We start from the raw sequence: 24,824 nt of genomic DNA on the forward strand, positions 1-24,824 counted from the left end.
TGGATGTGTATTGGAAGTGGGTAGCCTCCCCCTGTGATTTCCACCACCAGGATGATGGAGGATTTCACTGAACTTCAAGGGCAAGGGGGTGACCTCCTATGAGAGCTGCACAACCAAGGAGGTCAAACAAAAACTACCACTTTTATTATGTCATTTCTACTATAGCCAAAAGTTAGATTGGTCAAAGAGAGGATTCCTGAAATAGAGACCTGAAAAAAAAAAGCAGAACCCTAAAATTAAAAGATGTACTTGAGAGAGAAACATAAAATTCATCAAGTGGAATCTATTACCAGAAGAAAAGAAATTTCCACGTATGAACTAAAAAAGGCACAATTAAGGAACTCAAAGGGTTCAGATGGTCAAAAAAATGTTTTTAAGAAAATGGATTTTCATCCAGAGAAATCATTATGAGCATTTTAAATTCCAAAGACAAAGAAAACTAAAAAAAAGAGAAAAAAAATTAAAGTAGGATGACTGCAGAGAAAGTTAAACCAGCTTGGCATCTTAATCAACCCTAAATGTCAGAAAACTACAGAACAATATCCATAGTGTTTTGAGGTAGCATTCTCTGCCCAGATAAGATGCCCTTAAGTGTGAAGTCAGTAGAAATATATTACCAAGCAGACAAAAACAACAACAACAAAAATACCACCACTAAGATAACCTTCCAAAATAAATTACTTAAATATGTGTGTTCCCAAATAATTAGAAATGAATTAAAATTGAAAGCCTAAGAATGGAAAAGCTATGATTAAAGAAAGAAATAAAACTTTGGTAAGCTTAAAAGCCAGTAAAACATACAGAGATAACACTAAAAAAAATTGTTGTAAATTAGTTTAGAAGATCAGAATGTTAAGAAAAATTATTAGAAATAGATTACCTATATTATTTTTAATGAAGTTTGAAAATAACAGGTGATAGGATTCTGGGAAGATGGCAGAGCAAGAAGCACCAGGAATCTCTCTAACTGCCTAGACAATTGCACTGGCAGAATCTGTCTGATGTAACTATTTTGGAACTCTGTAGTCTATTGAAGGCTTTCAATTTCCAAGGGAAGGCTTAGACTGTAAATTGTGGTTAATTTCAATCAATTTCAGCTCGTGGCACAGGGGAGCAGCTAGGCATCTGCCACTCCCAGTTCCACTGCAGGCAATTGTGTACAAGTTCCTGGAGCATCTTGCACACAGCTTGCATGTATCAAGGTGGGCAAAACAAGACCCTGTACTCCAAATATCTGGGATATATGTCCTGATCCCTGATTGCTGCTTCAGGTACAGAAGTGCAGACAAAGAGATGAGAAGCCGTTTTTGTTGCACCTCCCCAGCCGCCAGCTGAAGTGACTTACAGTGGATTGAAAGGACTGGTGCCCTTCCTCTTCCTTCCTTTTTCTCGTTTTCCACTCTTTGGAGCCAGACATTAAAGACTAGGAAATTCAAAAGCAACTGCATATATGGGGAAAATTAGAAAGTGGGAAAGGCAAAGACTCAACAAAGACCTGAAAGGACCTTAAGTTTATACCTCAGTGTGATCCTTGGCACAGAGACAGCCTACAACAATTTAAAAAAACAAAAAGAAAAACAAAAAGCAAACAGTGGGAAAGGTGGCTAATCTGATGTCCAGAGTTACCACAGTAGGTTCAAGTGTCCAGCTTTCAACAAAAAAATCATATCACAATGTATATAAAGGAAAATATAAACTTCCCTCTTAGAATTTTCCATTAAAAGGAAAAAATAAATCAACAGAAACTGATCTTGATAAAGACTTGATGGCACATCTACTTTAAAACAACTATCTTAAAGATGCTCAAAGAACTAAAGGAAGATGTGGAGAAAGTCAATGAAATGATGTATGAACAATATGGAAGTAACAATAAAAGAGATAGGAAACCTGAAAAGAAACCAAAAAAATTATAGAGTTAAAAAGTACAATAACTGAAATTTTAAAATTCACTGGAAGGAGTCAAAGGAAAATTTCAGTAGGCAGAAGAAAGAATCAGTGAACTTGAAGATAAGACAAAAGAAATTGTCAAGACTGAGAAACAGGAAAAAAGATGAGGAAAAATTATCAGAGCCTAAGGTACCCATGGGACACCATGAAATCAATCAACATATTCATTGTGAGAGTCCCAGAAGGAGAAGAGAGGGAGAAAGGGGCAGAACACTTCACAAATTTGATGAAAGAGATGAATATAAACATCCAGGCAGCTCAACAAACTGCAAGTAAGATGAAGTCAAAGAGACCTATGCTGAGATATATTATGATGAAGTTTCTGGAAAGCTAAATACAAAGAATCTTCAGAGCATCAGTTGAGAAGGACTTGTAATATACAAGGGATTCTCAATAAGATTAGCACCACATTTCTTATCAGAAACTTTGGAGGCCATGGGCCAATATATTCTAAGTACTAAAAAAAAAAAAAAAGAAAAACCTGTCAATCAACAACCCTATATATGGAAAACCTGTCCTTCAAATGTAAGGGAGAAATTAAGTCATTCCCAGGTAAACAGAAGCTGAGAGAGTTGTTTACTACTAGATTTTCTCTGCAAGAAATGCAGAGAAAGTCCTGTAGGGTGAAATGAAAGCAAACTAGAGAGTAACTCAAAGTTGTATGAAGAAATAAAGATCTCAGTAAAGGTTAATACACTGGCAATTCTAAAAGTGAGTATTATTGTAACTTTGATTTGTAACTCTACATTTTGTTTTCTACATAATTTAAGAGATTAATGCATTTAAAAGACTTATTAGTTTATGTTTTGGAGCACAAAATGAATAAAGATGTAATTTTGTAATATCAACAACTGAAAGGGGTGGTGACAGAGTTGTAAAGGAGCAGAGTTTTTGTTTATTATTAAAGTTAAGCAAGTATAATTCAAATTAGAATGCTTAGGGGTAAAGCAGGAATAAAGACGCAGACCTCCTAGAGAACGGACCTGAGGTTATGGGGAGGGGGAAGGGTGAGCTGTGACAGGGCGAGAGAGAGTCATGGGCATATACACACTAACAAACGTAGTAAGGTAGATAGCTAGTGGGAAGCAGCCGCATGGCACAGGGATATTGGCTCGGTGCTTCGTGACAGCCTGGAGGGGTGGGATAGGGAGGGTGGGAGGGAGGGAGACGCAAGAGGGAAGACATATGGGAACATATGTTTATGTATGACTGATTCACTTTGTTATAAAGCAGAAACTAACACACCATTGTAAAGCAATTATACCCCAATAAAGATGTTAAAAAAAAAAAATTAGAATGCTACAGCTTTAGTATGTTTAATTGTAATCTCCATGGTAACCACAAAGAAAATAGATACAGAATATGTGTAAAAGGATATAAGAAAGAAATTTAAACATTTCACTGCAAAAAAATTCAACTAAACACAAAGGAAGATGATAATGTAGGAAAAGAGGGACAAAAAAATCTATAAGGAAGGTAGAAAACAAATAGCAAAATGACAAAAGTAAGTCTCTCCTTTTCAGGAAGTATTGATAGTTGGAGACTTCATTAGACCACTCTCCATAATGGATAGAACAACCAAATAGAAGATAAGTAAGGAAACAGAGGACACAGTAGACTGACTAGATCCAACAGACATACATAGAACACTTTACCCAACAACAACAGCATACATCTTCTCAAGTACACTTAAGATATTTTCCAGGGTAGACTATATGTTAGGCCTCAAATTAACTTTCAATAGATTTTAAAGATGTCTTGCAAAATATCTTCTCAGACCACAATGGGATGAAGTTAGAAATCAATAACAGAACCCAAACTGGAAAATTCAAAAATTTGTGGAAATTAAACAACATATTTTTAAGCAACTGCAGGATCAAAGGGGAAATCACAAGGGATATTAGAAAATACTTAGAGATGAATGAAAACAAAAACAAAACACAAAAACTTATGGGACACAGTGAAAACTAGGACTAAGATTGATATTTATAGCTATAAACACTGATGTCAAAAAACAAGGATCTCAAATCAATGATGTAGGGAACTAGAAACTTTACATCTTAAGAAACTAGAAAAAGAACAAACTAATCCCAAAAATAGCAGAAGGAAGGAAATAATAAAGAATAGAACAGAAATAAATGAAATAGAAAAAAATAGAGAAATCAATAAAATCAAATTTGGTACTTTTTAAAAGATCAAAAAAATTGAGAAACCTTCAGCTAGGTGGATTAAGAAAAAAGACTAAAATTACTAAAATCGGTAGTGACCAATGGGTCAAAGAAGAAATAAAACAAAGGAGTCAAAAAGAAACTTTGAACAGACAAAAATGAAAACACAAATTACCAAAACTTATGGTATGAAGCAAATGCATTTCTAAGAGGGAAGTTTATAACAATAAATGTCTAAGTTAAGAAAGAAAAGAAGTTCTTTTCTAACTAGGTCTTTTAAGAACTTATCAGTAAATTTTAAAATTGTGCTATTTTTATCATCTATTTTACTTTTACTCATGTTTTAAACACACTACATTGTCATTTTTTGCTTTATATGATCAGTTTTTTTTAGCACATTTAATTCTAAGAAAAAAAGATTTTATTTTCTTTCATGTATTACATTTTGTTTATTCTATTATTTCATTAAATTTTTTGTATATACAGCCATCCCTCATTTTATTGTGCTTTGGTTTATTACACTTTGCAGATACTGCATATTTTATAAAATGAAGGTTTGCAGCAATCCAGACTTGTCAGATAATGGTTAGCATTTTTCAGCAATAAAGCATTTTTAAATTAAGGTATGTTCATTGTTTTTTTAAACATAATGCTATTGCACACTTAATAGACTACAATATGGTGGAAACATAACTTTTATATGCACTGGGAAACCAGAAAATTTGTGTGACTCACTTTGTTAAGGTGGTTTGGAAACAAACCAGTGGTATCTCTGAGGTATGCCTGTTAATCTCTGACCAATACATATTCCTTCACCTAAAGGGTTTTCTGTTTGCTTGTTTTCTGCTTTTTGTGTTTTTTACATTTCTTGGGGAGTATGCATACTGGCAATGAATTTTAGCAACATTTGTCTGAAAAAGTATTTCTCCATCATTTCTGAAGAATATTTTTTGCTGAGCAAAGAATTGGAGTTGACAGGTTTTTTTTTTACTTTCAGCACTTTAAATATGTCACTCCATTGTCCTCTTACTTGCATGGTTTCTTCTTACTTGCAGGGGGAGAAAAAGAATTACAGTCTGCTGTAATTCTTATCCTTGTTCTTCTGCAGGTACTTTTTTTTTTTCCCTTTTTTTTTTTTTTTTTTTTTTTGCGGTACGTGGGCCTCTCACTGTTGTGGCCTCTCCCGTTGCGGAGCACAGGCTCCGGACGCGCAGGCTCAGCGGCCATGACTCACGGGCCTAGCTGCTCCGCGGCATGTGGGATCTTCCTGGACCAGGGCACGAACCCGCGTCCCCTGCATCGGCAGGCAGACTCTCAACCACTGCGCCACCAGGGAAGCCCCTTTCTTTCCTATTTTTAAGATTTTCTCTTTGCTTTTGGTTTTCAGCACTTTGAATATTGGTGTGGACTGAATTGTGTCCCCCCCTCAAATTTATATGTTGAAGTCCTAACCCCAATTACCATGGATGTGACTGTATTTGAAGATATGGTCTTTAAGGGGGTGATTAAGTTTAAATGAGGCTGTTAAGATGGTTCCTAATCCAATCTGACTGATATCCTTATAAGAAGGGAAAGTTTGAACCCAAAAAGAGACACCATGGATGATAGTCATGGGCAAAGGGATGACCACGTGAAGAGACAGAAAGAGGATGGCCATCTGCAAGCCACAAGGAGATGCCTCGGAGGAAATCAGTCCTGCCATAACTTGATCTTGAACTTGCACACTTCAGAACTGTGAGAAATAAATTTCTGTTGCTTAAGTCAACCAGTCTGTGGCATTTTGTTAGGGTAGTCTAGCAAATACAAATATTAGTGGGTTTTGGGTTTTTTTGTGTTTTTTTTGTTTTTTGGTTTGGTTTGATTTTGATATTTATCCTTCATGGTGTTCTCTGAGCTTCTTAGGTCTGTGGTTTGAGGTATGGCATTAATTTTAGAAAAATTTTGGCCATTATTTCTCCAGATATTTGTTCTGTCTCATATTCTTTTTCTTTAGTCCTTCTGGGATTCCAATTACATGTATATTATACCATTTGGTATTTTCCTTCAGCTCTTGGTTGCTCTGTTCTGTTTTTTCTTCCCCCATCCTATTTTTCCTCTTATCAGTTTATATAATTTTTATTGACCTACTTTCAAGTTCCATGATTCTTTTGCTATGTTGTCTATTGATGGGCCTGTTTAAGGCATTTTTCTTCTCTGTTACTGCATTTTTAAATTGATTCTTTCTTATAGTTTACATTTCTCTGCTAAAATTATCTTCAAAATACCTTTTCCATTAGATCCTTTAACATATTAATTATAATTACTTTAAATCTCCTATAAGATAGTGCCAACATCTGTATCATATTTGTGTTTGGTTCTGATGATTGCTTTGTCTCTTCAGATTTTTATTTTTCTTGCCTTTTTGTATGCCTCTGCTATACAGATTTGTATGATGAAGCCCTAACATCCAATGTGATAGTATTTGGAGATGAAGCCTTTGGGAGGTAATTAGATGTGGGACCCTCGTGATGGGATTAGTGCCCATATACAAAGAGACACCAGAGAGCTTGCATGCTCACTCTCTTTCTCTCTCTTACCATATGAGGACACAGAGAGAAGGCAGCCATCTGAAAGTCAGGAAGAGAGCTCTCACTGGTACCAAACCAAACCTGGGTCTGCTCGTCCAATGCACAGCAAAGCCAGTCCATTGACACTGGGTTGTGGTGCAGGAAAGTATAGTATTTATTGTAGGGTGCCAAACAAGGAGAATAGGCAGCTCATGTTTAGAATACCTGCACTCTCCAACGACTTTCAGGGAAGGGTTTTTAAACACAGTGTGAGAGAGGGTGTGCACAATCTATGCACAGTTTTTTGATTGGTTGATGATGAGGTAATAGAGTGGTGTTTCGGGGATCTCGATCATCAACATTCTGGTTCCAAACAGTCTGGGGTTTACTTGCTGGTGGTCCCCATGCAGTTAACTTTTTTCCACCTGGTGGGGTTTTTAGTATCTGCAAAACAACTTAAGGATGTGGCTCAGGATGTTATCTACAGCTCTTGAGGAGGAACTAAAGACTTGACTTTCTTGACTTTGTTTTATGGCTAAACTATTATTATTTTGTTTTGCTTGATTGTGTTTCTTTGTTTTTTCACTTTTTTCACTTCTCTGATTAAATTTGCTCTTTGGAACTCAGGGAAGGCCTAGGAAGCTAAAGCAATTTTATGAAGAAGAGATGGGGAACACAGGGGTGAGGCATGTCCCTGGGAAGGGTCCTGCTTGTTTTCATCATCAGAGTCCAACCATGCTGGCACCCTGATCTTGGACTTCCAACTTCCAGAACTGTGAGAGATAAATTTCTGCTTAAGCCACCCAGTCTATGGAATTTTGTTATGACAGCTTGAGTCAAGTAAGACAGCCTCATAAATTTTTGTTCAAAATCATATGTGTTATATAAAATAATAGATGCTGAGGTAAATATGTTTTGTGCTTAGAGATAAACATGCCTTCCTTCTGCTAGGTCCTTAGCAATGTGGGGATTTGTGTTAAGTTTGACTGGAGTTGAGTTGGGTTTGAAGTTTGTTGTTGGTATGGTTAACCTCAGTGTGCCATAGGCTTCAAATTTCTCTAATGATAACTTGTGTGGGCTATTTACTAGGGTGTTTCTCCAAATGTCTGCTCTACACCTGGCTTCATCTCTTTCTGCTTTGAGTCTTCCCTTTAAACTGCTCCCCAGAAAGAATCTGTCTTTTGCAGCTCTCCTAGCTGTATTCCATTCTTATCTTACTTGATGCTTATCCGAGTGGTTATGGAGGAGGGGCATGGGGAAGGCAGAGTTCTCTGATTTTCTAATTGTTTCAGTTTTAGTCAGACATTGTGAACCTGCTTCCTGTGGGCCTTCACTAAATGTTCCTGTCCCTCCTCCAAATCAAGCGCTGGGCTAGAACCTCTTCCTGACTTCTTCCCAGGGATGAACATGGCCTTCCTGCTTTTGTCCCCCAGTGGCAATGGGCTTCTACAAGTGCCCTAAGGATATAGTTTTCGTTTTCATTATCCCTGCAGATTAAGCCTTTTGTTCCATAAGGGAGACAGGATAGATGGGTTTGGGCAGAGTTTCTGCAGCAGTTTCTAATCTCCTCATCTACCCATCCCTGTGAAGAAAATTTCCTCAGGATTTTCTCCAGTTTTCCTTGTGAGCTCCTGATGATGTTCTCACAGAAAAACGATGCAAGCCAGGGGCTTCACTGTATCACACTAACCTACACTCAGTCTTTACAATTAATTGTTACAATTTTCCAGCTGATTCTTGTTACTGACATGTGGCATCTGGAGGCATCTGCCCCAGGTAATCAAATGCTCGCATCCTGTTTTTCCGTATAGGAGCTTGTCTCTCCCTAAATTTTGGGTTATATTTTTGCCCTGTCATAGAAGTTCTTTTAAGAGTTCTTCATTGGTTTGCAGTTTGTCCAGCATTTTCTCGTTGTTAGGGTGGGAACAACTGTCCTTATAGCTTTCTACATCTTCTGGGGTGAAACCAGAATTAACCTCTATAATTATTCATGTACAATTTCTGGGGCTCAACAAAAATGACCGGACGCACAAGTCTGCTGAATACAAGGTTAGTATACAAAATCAACTTAGTGTCTATATACCAACTGCAAATAATAGAAAATAAAATTTTTTTAAGGATACAATTTGCCATCAAACAATATCAATAGAAATAAACCTCATGAAGATGTGTGGCATTTCTACCAAAAAAAAAAACCCTTAAAATTTATTAAGAGAAATTGAAAAATATAAAAATAAATAGAGATATTGGAGGGCTCAAAATATAAAAATGTTAACTCCCCCAAATTGACCTACTGATGTAAGGCAATCCCAATTAAGATCCTAGCAGATTTTTCTGGAAATTATCACACTGATTCCAAAATGTGTGTGTCAATGCAAAGAGCTAAGAATAGTCAAGTCAGTCTTAAGGAAAAACTGAGGTAGAAGGACTTGCTCCAGCTGATATCAGGACTTGTTATAAAGCTCTAATTAAAAGAGTGTGGTATAGATACAAAGGTAGGCAAATAAATAGACCAATGGAAGAGAATAGAGAATCCAGAATCAGAGAGACACATGTATCAACACTTGACTTTTGGAAGAGCTAACACTGCTGAGCAGTGGATAAAGAAATTAATTTTCAATAACTGGGCTTGGTCAATTGGATCCATATGAGAAAAAGAAACTTAACCCACCCCGTACTTCACAACTTAATTCTATGTGGGTTATAGACCTAAATGTAAAAACCAAAATATAATCCTTCTAGGAGACAATAGAGGAGAATATCTTCATTACCCTAGGGAAGGCAAGTATTTCTTAAATAAAATACTAAAATATTAAGGACATTAAAGGAAAATATTTTAAAATTTATAAATAATAAATTATTAAATAAATAAAAAATGTTTGTTCATTAAACAATATCATTAAGAGAGCAAGAAGGCAAGTCCTACAAATTAGGAGAAGATATTTTTAACCACGGAAAGGACCATATCCAAGACACATAAGAAACTCCTAAAAATCAAGAAATTAATAGAAAAATAAGCAAAAGATTCCACCAAAGCCAAAAATAAGATATCCAAAAGTCCAAAAGGCCAATAAACATATGAAAGTTTACTAGTCATCTAATCAACTTCATTAGTCATCAGGGAAATGCAAATTAAACCACAATGCAATACCATTACACACCTACCCATAGAGCTATACATGAAAAGACTGTCAGTTCCAAGTATTGCCAAGGATGTGGAACAATTAAAACTTTCATACATTGGTGGTGTGTGGGTAAATTTGGAAAAAATCTTTGGCATTTTCTACTAAGGTTGAACATAAGCTTCCTCTGCTCGTAATCTATTGCTGCATAATAGAAATATTGTTTCAGTGACTTAAAATAATAAATATATTTTCTCTTACTCTTTCTGTGGGTCAGGTATTTGAAAGTAGTTTAGCTGTAGGGTTTTTGGCTCAGGGTCTCTCACGAGTTTAGTCAACATGTCAGTTCTTTGGAAGACTTCACTGCAGCTAGACAATTTCCTTCCAGGATAGCTCACTCACATGGCCACTGGAAGGAGGCCTTACTTCCTCAGTGTGTGGGCCTCTCCATAGGACTAGCTAAGTATCCTCATAATATTGCAACTGCTTTTCCCCCAGAGGAGACAAGGAAAAAACTGTAATGTCTTTTATGACCTAGTCTCGGAGGTAACACGGTATCACTTCTGTTATTTTATTCATTAGAAGTGAGTCACTAAGTCTGGCCTACACTTGAGGGTCATGGATTTAGGCTCCCCCTTTCGGAGACAGGAAGGTCAAAGACTTTATGGACGTATATTAAAATCACCACACATACCCTATGACCAAATAATTTGACCCTGAATTATAGAAGCAAAAAAGGGTGGGTGTATGGCCCCCCAAACATTTACAAGTATGTTTATAGCATCATTATTCATAGTAGCCAAATTGTAGAAACAAATCAAATGTCTATCAACAATAGAATGCATAAATAAATTGTGGTATATTCTAACAATGGGAAGCTATTCAGAGATGAAAATTAGTAAACTACAGATTCATAAACTACAGGTACATGTGAAACCATAGATGAATCTCACTAATTCTTTTGCTCACTAATATTGAGCAGAAGAGACAAACTCCAAATACTGTGCTACATTATTTCCTTTATATAAATGTTAAAAGAAGCAAAACCAATCTACAATGTAAGAAATCAAGATGGTGGTTACCTTTGAAGAGGAGAAAGGAGGGAATGACTTCGAGGGGTAATGAGGCGGAGCTTCTGAAATGCTGTTAACTGTTCTGTAACTTGCCCAGAGTGGTGGTTGCAAAGGTGTGTTTACAGTGTGATGGTTCAATGAGCCATACACCTCTTATTTGTGCAGATTTCAGCATTGTTTTATACTTCAAATTAGGAAAATTTTAAAAAGATACCAAGGAAAGAAAAGAATACTCTTCAGGCAAAGACAGAGCAGGTCTTTGTGCTGAATTTGGCTTTCAACTAGCCAGTTTATAATACCTGCTCTAGACCAGGGTTGGTAAATGTGATCTTTAGCAGGCCTCAAAGCATATGGGTTACAGTAGCCTTTGGTGGTAGCATAAATCTATTCCTATAGAATTTGGAATTGTTGAATGTTGGTTCTGGAAAAGACCTTCTGGATCATTTGATCCAGTCATTTTTCAAACCAGCCTCTCTGGCAGAGGCAACCCCTTAGATATTCCACAGAACAGTTTCTCAGAACAGTTTAAAAACCACTGATCTAGTTTAACTCCCTTGTGCTACAAATAAACAGGCTTAGAGAGTGTGTGTTACTACTGTGTTATAACTGTTCAGAGTTATACAGCTATTACTTGGTGGTAATGACCTGAGATTCACTGCCATCTGAAGGTACCATATTGTGCTGCCCTGATGGAGAAGCCAAAAGGGAAAATTACACATCTCAGGATCATAGTCTTTGGAGTAGAAACTCTCCTATTGTGTCACTCAAGGTGGTGGCAAAGCAAAGTTACTAAAGAGAAGCTGACGTAGGAGATGTGTTGGAAAGCGTTTCATTTAGGGACTGCGCTAGGGAATACCCTGTTTGGTAACAAATATGTGGGGCATTCTTTTATCCAGCTCACCCTTCAACTAGCTTCTCAACTCTGCCTGCACATTAGAACCACCTGGGAACTTTAAAAAAAAATACTCCTTCCTGGGCCTCCCCATAGACTAATTGAACCAGATTCTCTGAAGTGGGCTGGAAAGAACTGGATATTCTGACCCTCATTGAGCTTTACCAAGATGTGCATGGAATGAGCTCATCATCTTAGAGGAGCTCTGAGTCTGGATAGCAAACTGGGCCTTGACACAAGAGGAAGAAACACTAGAGAGGAAAAAAAAATCCCTCTGGTGGTAGCAAAACTCCAGGCTTTCTGCCTTTGTTGCTATGACCTGAGGACATGGACCTCTTCTCTATGGCTCCAGCCTCAGGAATGCAGCCCCATCCCCCCAGCACCCCACCCCACAACCCCAGTTCATCTCTGGTTTCTCTCATAATAAAATATTGAGAGAACCAGATTCTTAGGCCTTTCAATGACAAGTGCGATTAAAGTACATGGGTCTCATGCTTTGGCAGAACATGGGGTCTACCCCTTTGCTCAGAATGGGCAGAACCCAACACGACCCTTCTCTCAGGGAGGTCACCCTTAGAGATGCGTTGGTTCTGTATTCCTCTGTCCAGCTAAGGGACCCTAACATCTTCCTAATCTGGGTTCTTCTCAGATTGAACTGTAGAATGCCAGAGCTGGGAGGGACCAAGGAGGTTATCTCATGCAGTTTCCCATTTGATAGATAAAAACATCTAGGCCCAAAGTGACTTACATAAAGTCACACTGAATGCCAGTGGAAATGTCATGACACAAACACACTTGGTCTGATTCTACACCCAGTGCTCACTCTCTTTTTTTGTCTTGAAAGTATTTTTTAAATACCTAAGATACCAAAGATACAGAAAAGCACACAAAATAATATAATCTCACACTTATACTACCTAAATTTAACTGATTTTACCTTTTTAGCATATTTGTTTCAAATATTAAAAAGAAAATAAAATGTTACAGATTCAGCTACAGTCCCTTCCAACCCATTTCTCTCCTCCCCCTCTCTCAGGAGTAACAACACTCTAATGTTGGTGAATCCCATTCCGCTGAATGTTTTTATACTTTGTTCTACATATATATGAATCTTCTGTAACACTACATGATATTGTTTTGTGCCTTAACATTTGACAAAACAGTATCTTGCAACTTCTTTATTCATATAACATTATATTTGTAATGTTCATCCATGGTATAGATCTAGTTAATTCATTTTAACAGTGGCATATTATCTCATTCCATTGATAAGCCCTATCTTATTATTTCCCTCCAGTAGAAAGTTGTTTCCAAGTTTCGCACAAATTGCTTTGCAGTGAACACCCATGCACATGTATCTGTGTTCACAAGAGTTGAGAGTTTCTATAGAGTGGAGACCTAGAGGGGAAATCACAAGATCCTAGGATATGTTCACCTTCAACTTTATGAGGCTTTGTAAAATTGTTCTTCAAAGTAGTTGAACCAATTTACACTTCTCACATCTTTACTAATGCTTAGTTGGCTCAGACTTTTGCATTTTAACCAATTTGTCAAATGTGAAGCAGCATTTGTTGTTTTAAATTTCCAGTTTTTGATTACTAGTCAAGTTGAGCATCTTTTAATGTTTAATACTGAATCAGATTTCCTCTAATGTGAATTGCCTGTTCATCTCCCTTACCATTGGATTGTGTCCTGCTTACTTTTTAGGAGTTTTTTAATATTTGTTGGTTACAATCTTTTTGCCTTTTAAATGCACAGCAAATATATTTTTCCAGTTTGTGGTTTGTTTGTTCACTTTGTATATGTTGTCTTTTGTTTATAGAACTTTTAAATTTAATATAGTCTTATGTATCAGTCTTCCTTAATGAATTATTCTTTTTGTTTTCTGTTTAAGAATTCAGTCTTTTCTACAAGGTCATATGGGTATTCTATATTTTCTTATAAAAAATTGAAATTCTTGCCTTTAATATGTAGATTTTAATCAGTTTGGAATTTTGTATGTGGTATAAAGAAAAGATACACCTTATCTTTTAATACAACAGACACTAATTGTCCCAGCATCACTTACTTAATAGTTTATAGTTGTCCCATTGCATTGTAATGCCATCTCTGTTATATATCAAGTTCCCATTATTATGGGTGCCTATTTCCAGAATCTCTTTTACGTTCCACTTGTCTGTCTATCTATATGCCAGTGCCACATTGTTTTAATTACTCTAGCTTTATCATTTGAAGAGGCAAATTCCCTCTTCCTCCTAATTTTTCGTCAAAATTATTTAGCTACTTATCACCGTATAATTTCCTTTTAATCTTAGAAATGGCTTGTGAAGTTTTACAGAGATTTTTTTCAGAATTTTGTTAGAAATATATAGAATTTGATTAATTGGGGAAATATTATCATCCTTAGTGATATTGAGTGTTCTTATCTATGAGCATGGTACATCTTTGTATTTATTTAAATCTTTAAAAAATGTCTTCAGTACCTTTTTTCAATTTTCTTCATAAAGCTGTTCCACGTATATTTTTAGACTTATTCCTAGTTACTTTATAGATTTATTGCTATTGCAAATGTATATTTTAAATTCATTTCTTCTAAATGGATATTGTTGGTATATACAAACACCAGTGACATTAGTATATTGACCTTGTTTCCAGCAACCTTTCTTGTTAGTCCTTATATATAATTTATAGATTCTCTTCAATGTTTTGTGTAGATAATCATAATGTAACATCTTTATTCTTCATTTTCAGACTTTTTATTTTCTTATTATACTAGTTATAATATCCTGTAAAATGTTGACTAGGAATGGTAATAATAAACATATTTGTTCTCAAACTCCTTTTACTAGATTCTACCACCTTCTGCTTTTAGCCCTACTCCAAGATAAATTGTCTTGTTATATCCCACTAATCCAGAAGGTTTCTCAGTCCCTACTAACCCAGACCTCCCTATATAGTTGTGCAGCTCCTACTAACCTAATGTAACCAGATTGCACTTAATAAAGATGTCCAACCCTCCATAGGATTTTCATTTGAATGGTCCACTATTCTCTCAGGTGCAATGTGTTTGAAGTGATTCAAAACCTTTCTATATATCTATTTTCTTTAAAGGCATCACCATCCACCCAGGCTCAATAGTCAGAAACTTATATTCTTCTCTCAATTCCCACATCTAATTTATCACCAATCTTGTCAATTCTATATTCGAAATATCTGCCCAAGTATTCTCTCCTCTCCATTCCCAACACCAACGACTGGCTTAAGCCCTCAGTATCTCCCACCTTGACTATAGTATCAGTTTCCTAACTGGTCTCCCTGCCTTTCATCTCCGTTCTCACCTACCATTCTTCTTACTGCTACCAAGTTTATTTTTCTAAAATGCAAGTCTGATCATGCCTCGCCCAGCTTAAAACCCTTCACTGGCTTCCCAGTGTCTATTATATGAAGTCTTAGTAATCCAGCTGGTCATGCGAGGCCCTTTATTTACCCTGGCTAGCTCTCTAACATACTTTCCTACCACTCCCCACCTTGCTCTATAGTCTAGCCGAACTCAACTGCTTATAATTCAGCTATGCTATTTCCTGGTTCCATGATTCTTCACATACTGGTCTCTCTGCTTGGATTACTCTGGCAAAATCTTATTTGTTTTCAAACCCAGATCACATGTCACTTCCTCCAGAAACTATGGATTAACAGCTCAACAAATATTTATTGAGCACTACCTATATGCCAGGTACTATGCTATATGCCAGGCATACAAAGATGACTAAGACATACTCCAAATGGTGCAGCATCAGTTGGTGACTTTCTTTTCTTGCCCTCCTTTACCTTTAACTGCCTGAAGCATAATTTTTATTTACATGTTCTTTTGTTTTCTCCATTCTTGATAAATACACATATAGATATAGAAATATCACAGTATTCTCAAATACAGATGCATATGCACATATAGACTCAGTATTCAGAACATTCATGGATACAGTTTCAACTAGGAAGTGCAATTATAAAGGGTGAGATCATAAGCTCAGTACTTTGTGGTCAGAGCCTGGACCAGTCGACTCAGAAGCACAGCATAACGAGAGTAGTAATTAAGGGTGTGTGCTCTGAAGACAGGTTGCTTGAGTTTGCATCTCAGCTCTATTACTTACAAACTGGGTGGCCCTGGGTAAATAACTGAATCTTAGTGCCTCAAGTTCATCAGCTATAAAATGGGGTCAGTGTTAGTCCTTGCCTCATAGTGTTGTTGAAAGAATTATTGAAGTTAAAACAAAAAGTGCTTAGAATAGTGCCTAGCACAATGTAAGTGTTTAATAATAGTAGCTATTATTATTTTACAGATGAGGACACTTTTGTCTCAATCAGTATCAGCAGGTCAAATGATTTTTACTTCTATATCTAGCAATGAAAAAACTATTTGTTCTGAGCCAAATGTATAATCTTATCTAATCTTTGTTGAATGAATGGTACATATTGGCAAAATGACTGGCCCAGGAGAGCTCATGACAGTGGAATGGAGTTTTTCTTTGTCTGGAGCTAAATGGCATATGTGGAAAGAAACTGCATTAGCACACGCTGATAGAGTCAACTATACACATTGAGACGTAACTAGGTGAGAGTGCATGGTGGTATAATAACTAAGAGCACAAGATCTGGAATCAGATTGCCTCACTTAGACTCATAACTCCACCACTTACTAGCTTTGTCACCTTGGGCAAGTTACTTCTTTGTATTTCAGCTTCCATTCCGTAAAATGGGATTGATAGTAAGTTCCTATTTCATACAGTTATTGTGGGAATTTACTGAGATAATGCATGTAAAGCACGTAGAACATTACTTGGTACATAATATGTAATAAATGGTGAAGAAAAAAAGATGCACATAGTAGACAGAGGACCATATAAAGTTAACCTAAGTGTTCACTACAAGAGAAGAAATGGAGGTAGATGTTCAGTTGAATGAGTGATTCTCAAGAGAAAATAAGGGAATCTTCTAATTCTACTACACTTGGAATAACCTTTGTTAAAGTCATTATTTTGTTGTTGTTGTTCCTATGTAAGTCTCAACGTATTCCCGCAGTTATGTTTGGGGTAGACCACCAGGCTTTCCCAGAATATGTTCCATGGGACATCTGCCCTAAGATATGTATGAGAAAAAAGGGTTTTGTGGTTGAACAATGCTGCATGACATATTCTCTTGGAAATTCAAATGTATATTAGCACCCTAAGGGGTTGATAGGTCCTGGAAAAATGTTTCATTTAGTTTAACCCAGCATTTCTTGAATATATTTGATCAAAGAGCCCTTTTTCCATATACTATTTATTAACATTCCATGGAACTACTGTTCCATGAAATGAACATGGAGAAATGCTGACTTCAGTGAATAGCAAAATGACCTTAATACCAAAGCAAGGGCTAAGGGAGGTATAGGTGTGGGAAGGAGAGGGCTCATACTTTTTTAGACTGGATTGAAAATTTCCCTAGAACAATTCTCAAAGCCAGGAATCACACAAATCCCTCAGGGTCACAAACTCTCAAACACATACAAGGTTCCTGGGAGCACATGCAGGATCCCTGGAAGGCGCTGGGGGAGCACCCCTCACTCACATTGTATCCTGCTGCTCCTGCTGTGCTGGGATCCCACTGTGGAAGATCCAAAGGCTCCTAAACACACTGTGCCATCTGCCTTTGGCCATGCATTTCCTGATTCTACTTCCTACTTTTTAGAAGAGAAGAGGCTACAAGAAAACTATTTAAAGTGGAGAGGCCCTATAGGGGAACCAGAGGCCAGACACAGGAGTGGAGGGGGGAGGAGGGGATTTGGAGAGAAGAGACTGGGTTGAAACCTCCAGTCAGATTCAGGACAAGGATGCTCCTCTGGGTGGAGGCGAGATGAGGGACTCCAGTAGTGCCAAGCGAAGAGGAGCCTTCCTGGCAGAGCAAAACAGGAGATACACTTATGAGAAGTAATACTGACTTGTAAGGTCGGTGAGCAGAATAGGAGCTCCCTGAGGGCAGAAACCATGTTCAATGCATTTTTATAACTATTTTCTTCAGGAAAAAGGTGGTGGCTAGGAGGAGGGGGGAATTGTGTTTGTTACAGAACGGGGAGCACAGTGAGAAATCCCTGATAAAGGAGAGGTGTATAAGGTGGCTTGCTGTCTATTTATATTGGCCAGTGTTCATGTCACTTTCCAAATTAATGTCATTGTTTGGCTGGTTCCTGAAGGCAAGTGTGCCTTCCTCCTCTGATTTGCTTTACCCCTTACTTCCTACCAAGGAAGAAGGAGAGACTGGGAATACATCCTAGGTGGCCTGGTGCAAAAAGACCTAGAATCTTTCATCTTGGGCGGCTGAGGTCTGTGAGGGGCTGCTGAGATGCATGCAGGATGGCAAATAATAAGGCCTAAACCAATATTAACGATGCCTAACTATGGATGGTGGGAGCACGGTTTTTTCTTACTTCCATTAATTTATATTTTTTCTAACTTTTCTATAATGAGCACCCTTTTCTTTTATAACTTGGAAAATTAGGTCTATTTCTCTAGTTCACACCCCACCATCTTTATTTATAGAAAACCTGAACAATCATTACACATAAACTTCCTATTAGTGTGTTTTTAGTGGGGAAAAAAAATGTTTTCCAAGCACGTGTGAGTGAATGGAAACATACGGCAGGAAATATTCCCTAGAAAGTTATATCCACATAATTCTACGAAGAGTGAGGGAGAAATTTGCTAGGGGTAAGATTTCCCAAGAACTTCTGGGGAAAATGGTAACAGGCTCTTATAGGTGGGAGGCGAGAGTGGCACGAGATGGTGTTTCGGTGAGGAGAATCACCTGGCAGCCTGCCTGGGCGGGGCGGTGGCAGGCAGGAAAGGTGGCCGCGGGCCAGGGCCGGGGCGGAGCAGGAAACGGCGGCGCGCGGAGCGGGAGGCGGAGCCGCGGGGAGCTCCCAGGTGGACAGGAGCCGGGCGGTACCTGCCCGCGGAGCCGGACCGGTCCTCCCGCCGCGCCGCACGCAGTGAGCGGAAAGCGGGGGGATTCCTAGGAGAAGTGGTGCGCCCTGAACCGGCCGCTGATGAAGACAGACACAGTGTCCCTGGAGCCCCTGAGCTGAAAGGGAACGGAGAGGGCCGGAATGAGCCCCGAGCTGCCCGCACCTTGGCTGCTGCTCTTCACCTGGCTCCCAGCAGGTGAGCCGTGGGAAAATGGGTCCCACCAGGGGCCCAAGGGGAGAGGAAGCCATTGTTGCCTGGCCTTGCAGAGCTGGCCACAGGCAGGACAGCGGAGGCCCGGGCCGCGCTCAGGTGGCTCTTGGCACGGGCGCCAGGAGTTGCGGGGACTGAATCGAGTTTCTGTCTGTGGGAACCTGTTGTTTTCTTCTTTTGTTAGCCTAGGCCCTTCCGAAACAGGTGCAACTAAGGAAGAAGCCAGGAGCCTCTGGGCTTCTCCTCCTGCTCTTTAGGCACTCCTTGGTCTCTAAAGCCAAATTGATAGAGGCGGAAACACCACTCTTACAATTCCTAATTGTAATTCCTAATTCCCACTTCTGACCCTGGGCACCCCATCCTCAGAATTAGGACTCTGTAGCCAGCAGTCATCTAGGTCAAAAGAATAATAAAAGAAGCCTTACAGACAAAAATCCCATTAGGGTATAAAACCCAATCCTTAAATCACCAGCATGATGTTTTAAAAGCTGTTCTATTTTTACAAAGAATATTGAACGCTCAACATTTTTCAAACACAATGATTGTAACCAAAGGGTATATTCTTTTTTTTTTGAATTTTATTTTTATACAGCAGGTTCTTAGTAGTTATCTATTTTATACATATTGGTGTATATATGTCAATCCCAATCTCCCAATTCATCCCTTTTTCCCCCTTTGGTGTCCATACGTTTGTTCTCTACATCTGTGTCTCTATTTCTGCCTTGCAAACCGGTTCATCTATACCATTTTTCTAGATTCTACATATACGTGTTAATGCATGATATTTGTTTTTCTCTTTCTGACTTACTTCACTCTGTATGACAGTCTCTAGGTCCATCCACGTCTCTACAAATGACCCAATTTCATTCCTTTTTATGCTGAGTAATATTCCATTGTATATATGTACCACATCTTCTTTATACATTCGTCTGTCGATGGGCATTTAGGTTGCTTCCATGACCTGGCTACTGTAAATAGTGCTGCAATGAACATTGGGGTGCATGTGTCTTTCTGAATTACCATTTTCTCTGTGTATATGCCCAGCAGTGGGATTGCTGTGTCATATGGTAATTTTATTTTTAGTTTTTTAAGGAACCTCCATACTGTTCTCCGTAGTGGCTGTATCAATTTATATTCCTACCAACAGTGCAAGAGGGTTCCCTTTTCTCCACACCCCCTCCATCATTTGTTCTTTGTAGATTTTCTGATGATGCCCATTCTAACCGGTGTGAGGTGATACCTCATTGTAGTTTTGGTTTGCATTTCTCTAATAATTAGTGATGTTGAGCAGCTTTTCTTGGCCAGCTGTATGTCTTCTTTGGAGAAATGTCTATTTAGGTCTTCTGCACTTTTTTGGATTGGTTGTTTGTTATTCTAATATTGAGCTGCATGAACTGTTTATATATTTTAGAGATTAATCCTTTGTCCTTTGATTCGTTTGCAAATATTTTCTCCCACTCTGAGGGTTGTCTTTTCATCTTGTTTATAGTTTCCTTTGCTGTGCAAAAGCTTTTAAGTTTCATTAGGTCCCATGTGTTTATTTTTGTTTTTATTTACATTACCCTAGGAGGTGGGTCAAAAAAGATCTTGCTGTGATTTATGTCAAAAAGTGTTCTGCCTATGTTTTCCTCTAAGAGCTCTATAGTGTCTGGTCTTACATTTAGGTCTTTAATCCATTTTGAGTTTATTTTTGTGTATGGTATTAGGGAGTGTTCTAATTTCATTCTTTTACATGTAGCTGTCCAGTTTTCCCAGCACCACTTATTGAAGAGACTGTCTTTTCTCCATTGTATATCCTTGCCTCCTTTGTCATAGATTAGTTGACCATAGGTGTGTGGGTTTATCTCTGAGCTTTCTATCCTGTTCCATTGATCTATATTTCTGTTTTTGTGCCAGTATCATATTGTCTTGATTACTATAGCTTTGTAGTATAGTCTGAAGTCAGAGAGTCTGATTCCTCCAGCTCCATTTTTTTCCCTGAAGACTGCTTTGGCAGTGTCTCCATACAAATTTTAAGACTTTTTGTTCCAGTTCTGTAAAAACTGCCACTGGTAATTTGATAGGGAATGCATTGAATCTGTAGATTGCTTTGGGCAGTATAGTCATTTTCACAATATTGATTCTTCCAATCCAAGAACATGGTATATCTCTCCTTCTGTTTGTGTCATCTTTGATTTCTTTCATCAGTGTCTTATAGTTTTCTGAGTACAGGTCTGTTACCTCCTTAGGTAGGTTTATTCCTAGGTATTTTATTCTTTTTGTTGCAATGGTGAATGGGATTGTCTCCTTAATTTCTCTTTCTGATCTTTCATGGTTAGTGTATAGAAATGCAAGAGATTTCTGTGCATTAATTTTGTATCCTGCAACTTTACCAAATTCATTGATTAGCTCTAGTAGTTTTCTGGTGGCTAAAGGGTATATTCTTAAAGTAAGCAAATTGCTAAATGGACAGACTTCAGAAAGTGGAGCTCCAGGTGTTCATGAACCAACCATGCAGTGTGAGTAGCCAGGATACTGAGGTGGTCAAATAATACAGACTGCTGTATTTGCCTGGCATTCGTTAAATGGAAGCCTACCTGCGTGACACATTTTAGAAGCAAAGAATGCTGAACACGGAAAGATCCTAAGTCCAGGAAGAAATACAGTTTACATTGTGACATATACACACATATATGAGATTTATAAAATAGGAACAAAAGGTATACACACACACACACACACACAAAACCAGTTACTATGTTGGATAAAAGAATAACAAATTAACATTAAATATTACTTTAATAACATTTAAATTCATAGAACGTAATCCCCAAATTAACAGTATTAAATAGAAAAATCCAGTAAGTTGATTTTCTCAAGACCCACTGCAAACCGAGGTATGAACTTTGGAAAACCCTGCATTAGAACATATTCATTTTGGTCTGTCACCTTGTTCTCTTCTGTTTCTAAAGAAAAGTCAACCCAGCTCTCTGATTAGCATCCAAGTTTCTGCAGTTGCGAAGTGTGGGTCAGGAAAGAGATTATGTCAGATGTGGGTACTGGCTAGTTGGTGTGGCTTGGGGCCTCGATGAAGCCTCTGAGGTCAGGAAGTCCTGTGAAGTTACCAGAGTCTTTATGTTTGGAGCTGTGGAGAGATGGATTGTCAGAGGGTTTTGTGTGTGTGTAATTCTCCAAACTGTTTTTCCTTAAAAAGAAAGAAGTTTTTTTTATCACACAAGTGATATTTGCTGCTTAAAACAGAGCCTTAAGATAAGGCTAAAGTAAGTTCCTATAGCTCTTTGCATTATTGGCTAATAGCTCTGGTTACCTTCATCCAATCTCAAAGTTTATTCCTGGAATGAAAAGTTTAGATTCCACCCCCGCCCCGCCCACTGCCAAATTCTAAAAGGTTGTGTGTTGTTTGTGCTTTTGTGAATATTTAAAAAGATCTTAGAGGGGTGTTAGCTTATAGATCCACGTAGCTATCAACTTATATTATTCTTTAGGAAATCAGACAGCTGACTTCTAAGGGACAAGATTCTTAGCATCTAGACCAGGAGCTTCCCCTTGGTGGTCGGGGTGAAGGTTGGGATCATACTGAAAACCTAATGACATCTTGGTCCCTGATACAGTAGATAGTAAAAAGTAGAGCTTCTCAGGTGTTGGATAGGGGACTGTCCACTCGACTCCTCCCTTGCCCCCCACCCCCCTGCCGTGAGGCTCCCTGAAGTACCTCCCAGAACCCCAGTGCTCTGCGAACACAAGTAGAAATCACTCCCAGTCCTTGTCTTCTCCTCCCAGCCAGTTTTACAGATAAGGAAATCTGTGTCCAGGGAAGTCAGGCATCTCAAGTTGACACAGTGGAGTTGGTTTGAGAGCTGGGACGACGGGAACCCTGGCGTCCTCACTCTTAGTCCATTGCTCTTTCACCTATTTCATACCATGGAGCAGGTTTGTTTTGCCTAATTGAATCCTGGTAGAAATAGAAATTGACTACCTCCTGGAGGTATAACCAGATGTTAATTATTAAACCTCTTGCCTCAACAACAGTATAGTGGGATGAGATGCTGGGTAATTACTGTACTGTCTGCCTAAGTTTCTTTCAGCCTAATACTTTATTTCATTATTTGAAGTCCTTAGGGGAGAAATAAGATTGTGTGTTTTAAGAATTAGGAAGACTCTGATCATGTCTTGTCTTTCTCCAGTCCTCGTTTCTGGATCTTCAATCTACAAATCTTAGGGTAAGGTGGGGTCAGAGGAAAGCATTCTACACTTTCTTCATTTCCCAAACCCAGTTAATCACCATGTGCTATTGCTTAATCCCAGCATCTTAACCATCTCCTTGCCTCTAGGCCTGCTACCTCTCTGCCTAGTTTCAACCATCCTCTACCCAGATGATAGGTTAGCCTACCTGGATTAATCTTTCCCACCTTCACTTGAGTCCTCCAAGAACATCTACTAGATCCCCATAGTTTATATGAGTGGATTAAAGCTCTTTGGAATTCAAGCCTCACTCATTATGGCCTCACTAACATGGGCAGCCTTGTCTCCACTACTGTGAGCGTGCTCTTGCACCCCCTCTCCCCCCAACATACACCGTTCTTCCTTGCTTTTTGTCTGGCCATATTACAAATGGTTGACTTTAACTATTTGTTTTCTGTACTTTCAGAGCACTTAAACTTTGTTCCAAGCAGCTTAGCCTGTCTTGTATGAATTTATTTGTTTATTCAGCAAAGGTTTAATGCACACCATGTGCCAGACGTACTCTCAAACAAAAGCAGACACGGCTTTGGTCCCCATGGTTCTTATGGTCTAAAGGAAATACAAGCAAATGTAGAAATACAACTATGATAGGGACTATGAGAAAGAGATACAAGGTACCACAAGAGCATATAATAGATGGATTTTGCTCATTCAGGAGGCCCTCCCTGGAGAAATGATGCTCACATTGAGAGCTGAGGGGTGATCATCCCAAACAAATGAATAGCATGTGCAAGGCTGCTGGATAGGAGCTCAGTGAGAATGAGAGGTGGCAAGAATATCAGTGTGACTGAAAGGAGGAAGCCACTGGACGTGTGGTGGAAAGGAGGCCGGGGATGGGTAGGACCAGATATGCATGGCCTCATGGGTCATGGTGGAAGGCTTTGTATTTATCATAAGAACAATGGACAGCTTTTGGAGATATTTAAGGAGAAAGAGTTGGGAGACGGGTGTGAAATCCACGTGGAGGAAAACCAGAGTATGTGCAGGTACCAGTTAAGCTGAAGCAGTATCCAGGCTGGAAGTGATGGTAGCTTGTGCTAGGGTGACGGTGATGATGGAGAGACAGAGATTCCAGAAATACTTAGGAGACAAATAAACCCAATTTGATAATAGACTTTATATGGAGTGAGGAAGAAAGAGATGTCAAGGACGATTTCTAGTTTTCAGTCTTGTCCACTCACTGAGATGGGAAATAGGGAAGAAGCCCAAGTTTGTACAGAAGGAATAGGATTTAGATTTGGGGTCTGATTTAGATTCTGAAACAACCAAGAAGAGCTATGAGGAGGATTTGGACCCGTGTGTCTTCTTGGCTCTTATTGTACAGTAGTAGGATTTGTTATTCAAAACTCTACCAGTTTCTAAGCCATCCTATAAAGCTTAGCCATGACCAGAGGTACCTTGCTTATCCGTTTACTTATGTATTGTTGACTTTCCCCAAGAGTATAAGTTCCAAGAGTACAGGGACCTTGTCTCTCTCATTAGCTACTTTACCCCCATCGTCTGGAACAGCTTCTGGCTCATAGTAGGTATTCAATAAATGAGTGAATGAGTGACCTGAAGGCCCAGGGCACACAGAAATTTGTCATTGTGGTGAGACTTAAATTTGCATGTGCTCTGAGATTAGCA

At 38.5% G+C, this 24,824-nt stretch overlaps 1 protein-coding gene across 2 annotated transcripts in view; it reads left to right on the forward strand.

Annotated features, from left to right (window-relative positions):
* The first annotated feature begins 18,695 nt into the window (after positions 1-18,695).
* ILDR1 (immunoglobulin like domain containing receptor 1) overlaps positions 18,696-24,824 on the forward strand; it is a 42,952-nt gene continuing 36,823 nt past the window's right edge. For both annotated transcript variants that reach the window (XM_004278554.4, XM_049710152.1), the window contains exon 1: positions 18,696-18,941. In XM_004278554.4, the coding sequence (XP_004278602.1) occupies positions 18,887-18,941 (55 nt within the window). In that variant the 5' untranslated portion in view covers positions 18,696-18,886. The remainder of the gene's footprint in view (positions 18,942-24,824) is intronic.

Source organism: Orcinus orca, chromosome 5 (genome assembly GCF_937001465.1).
Source record: "Orcinus orca chromosome 5, mOrcOrc1.1, whole genome shotgun sequence".
NCBI lineage: Eukaryota > Metazoa > Chordata > Mammalia > Artiodactyla > Delphinidae > Orcinus > Orcinus orca.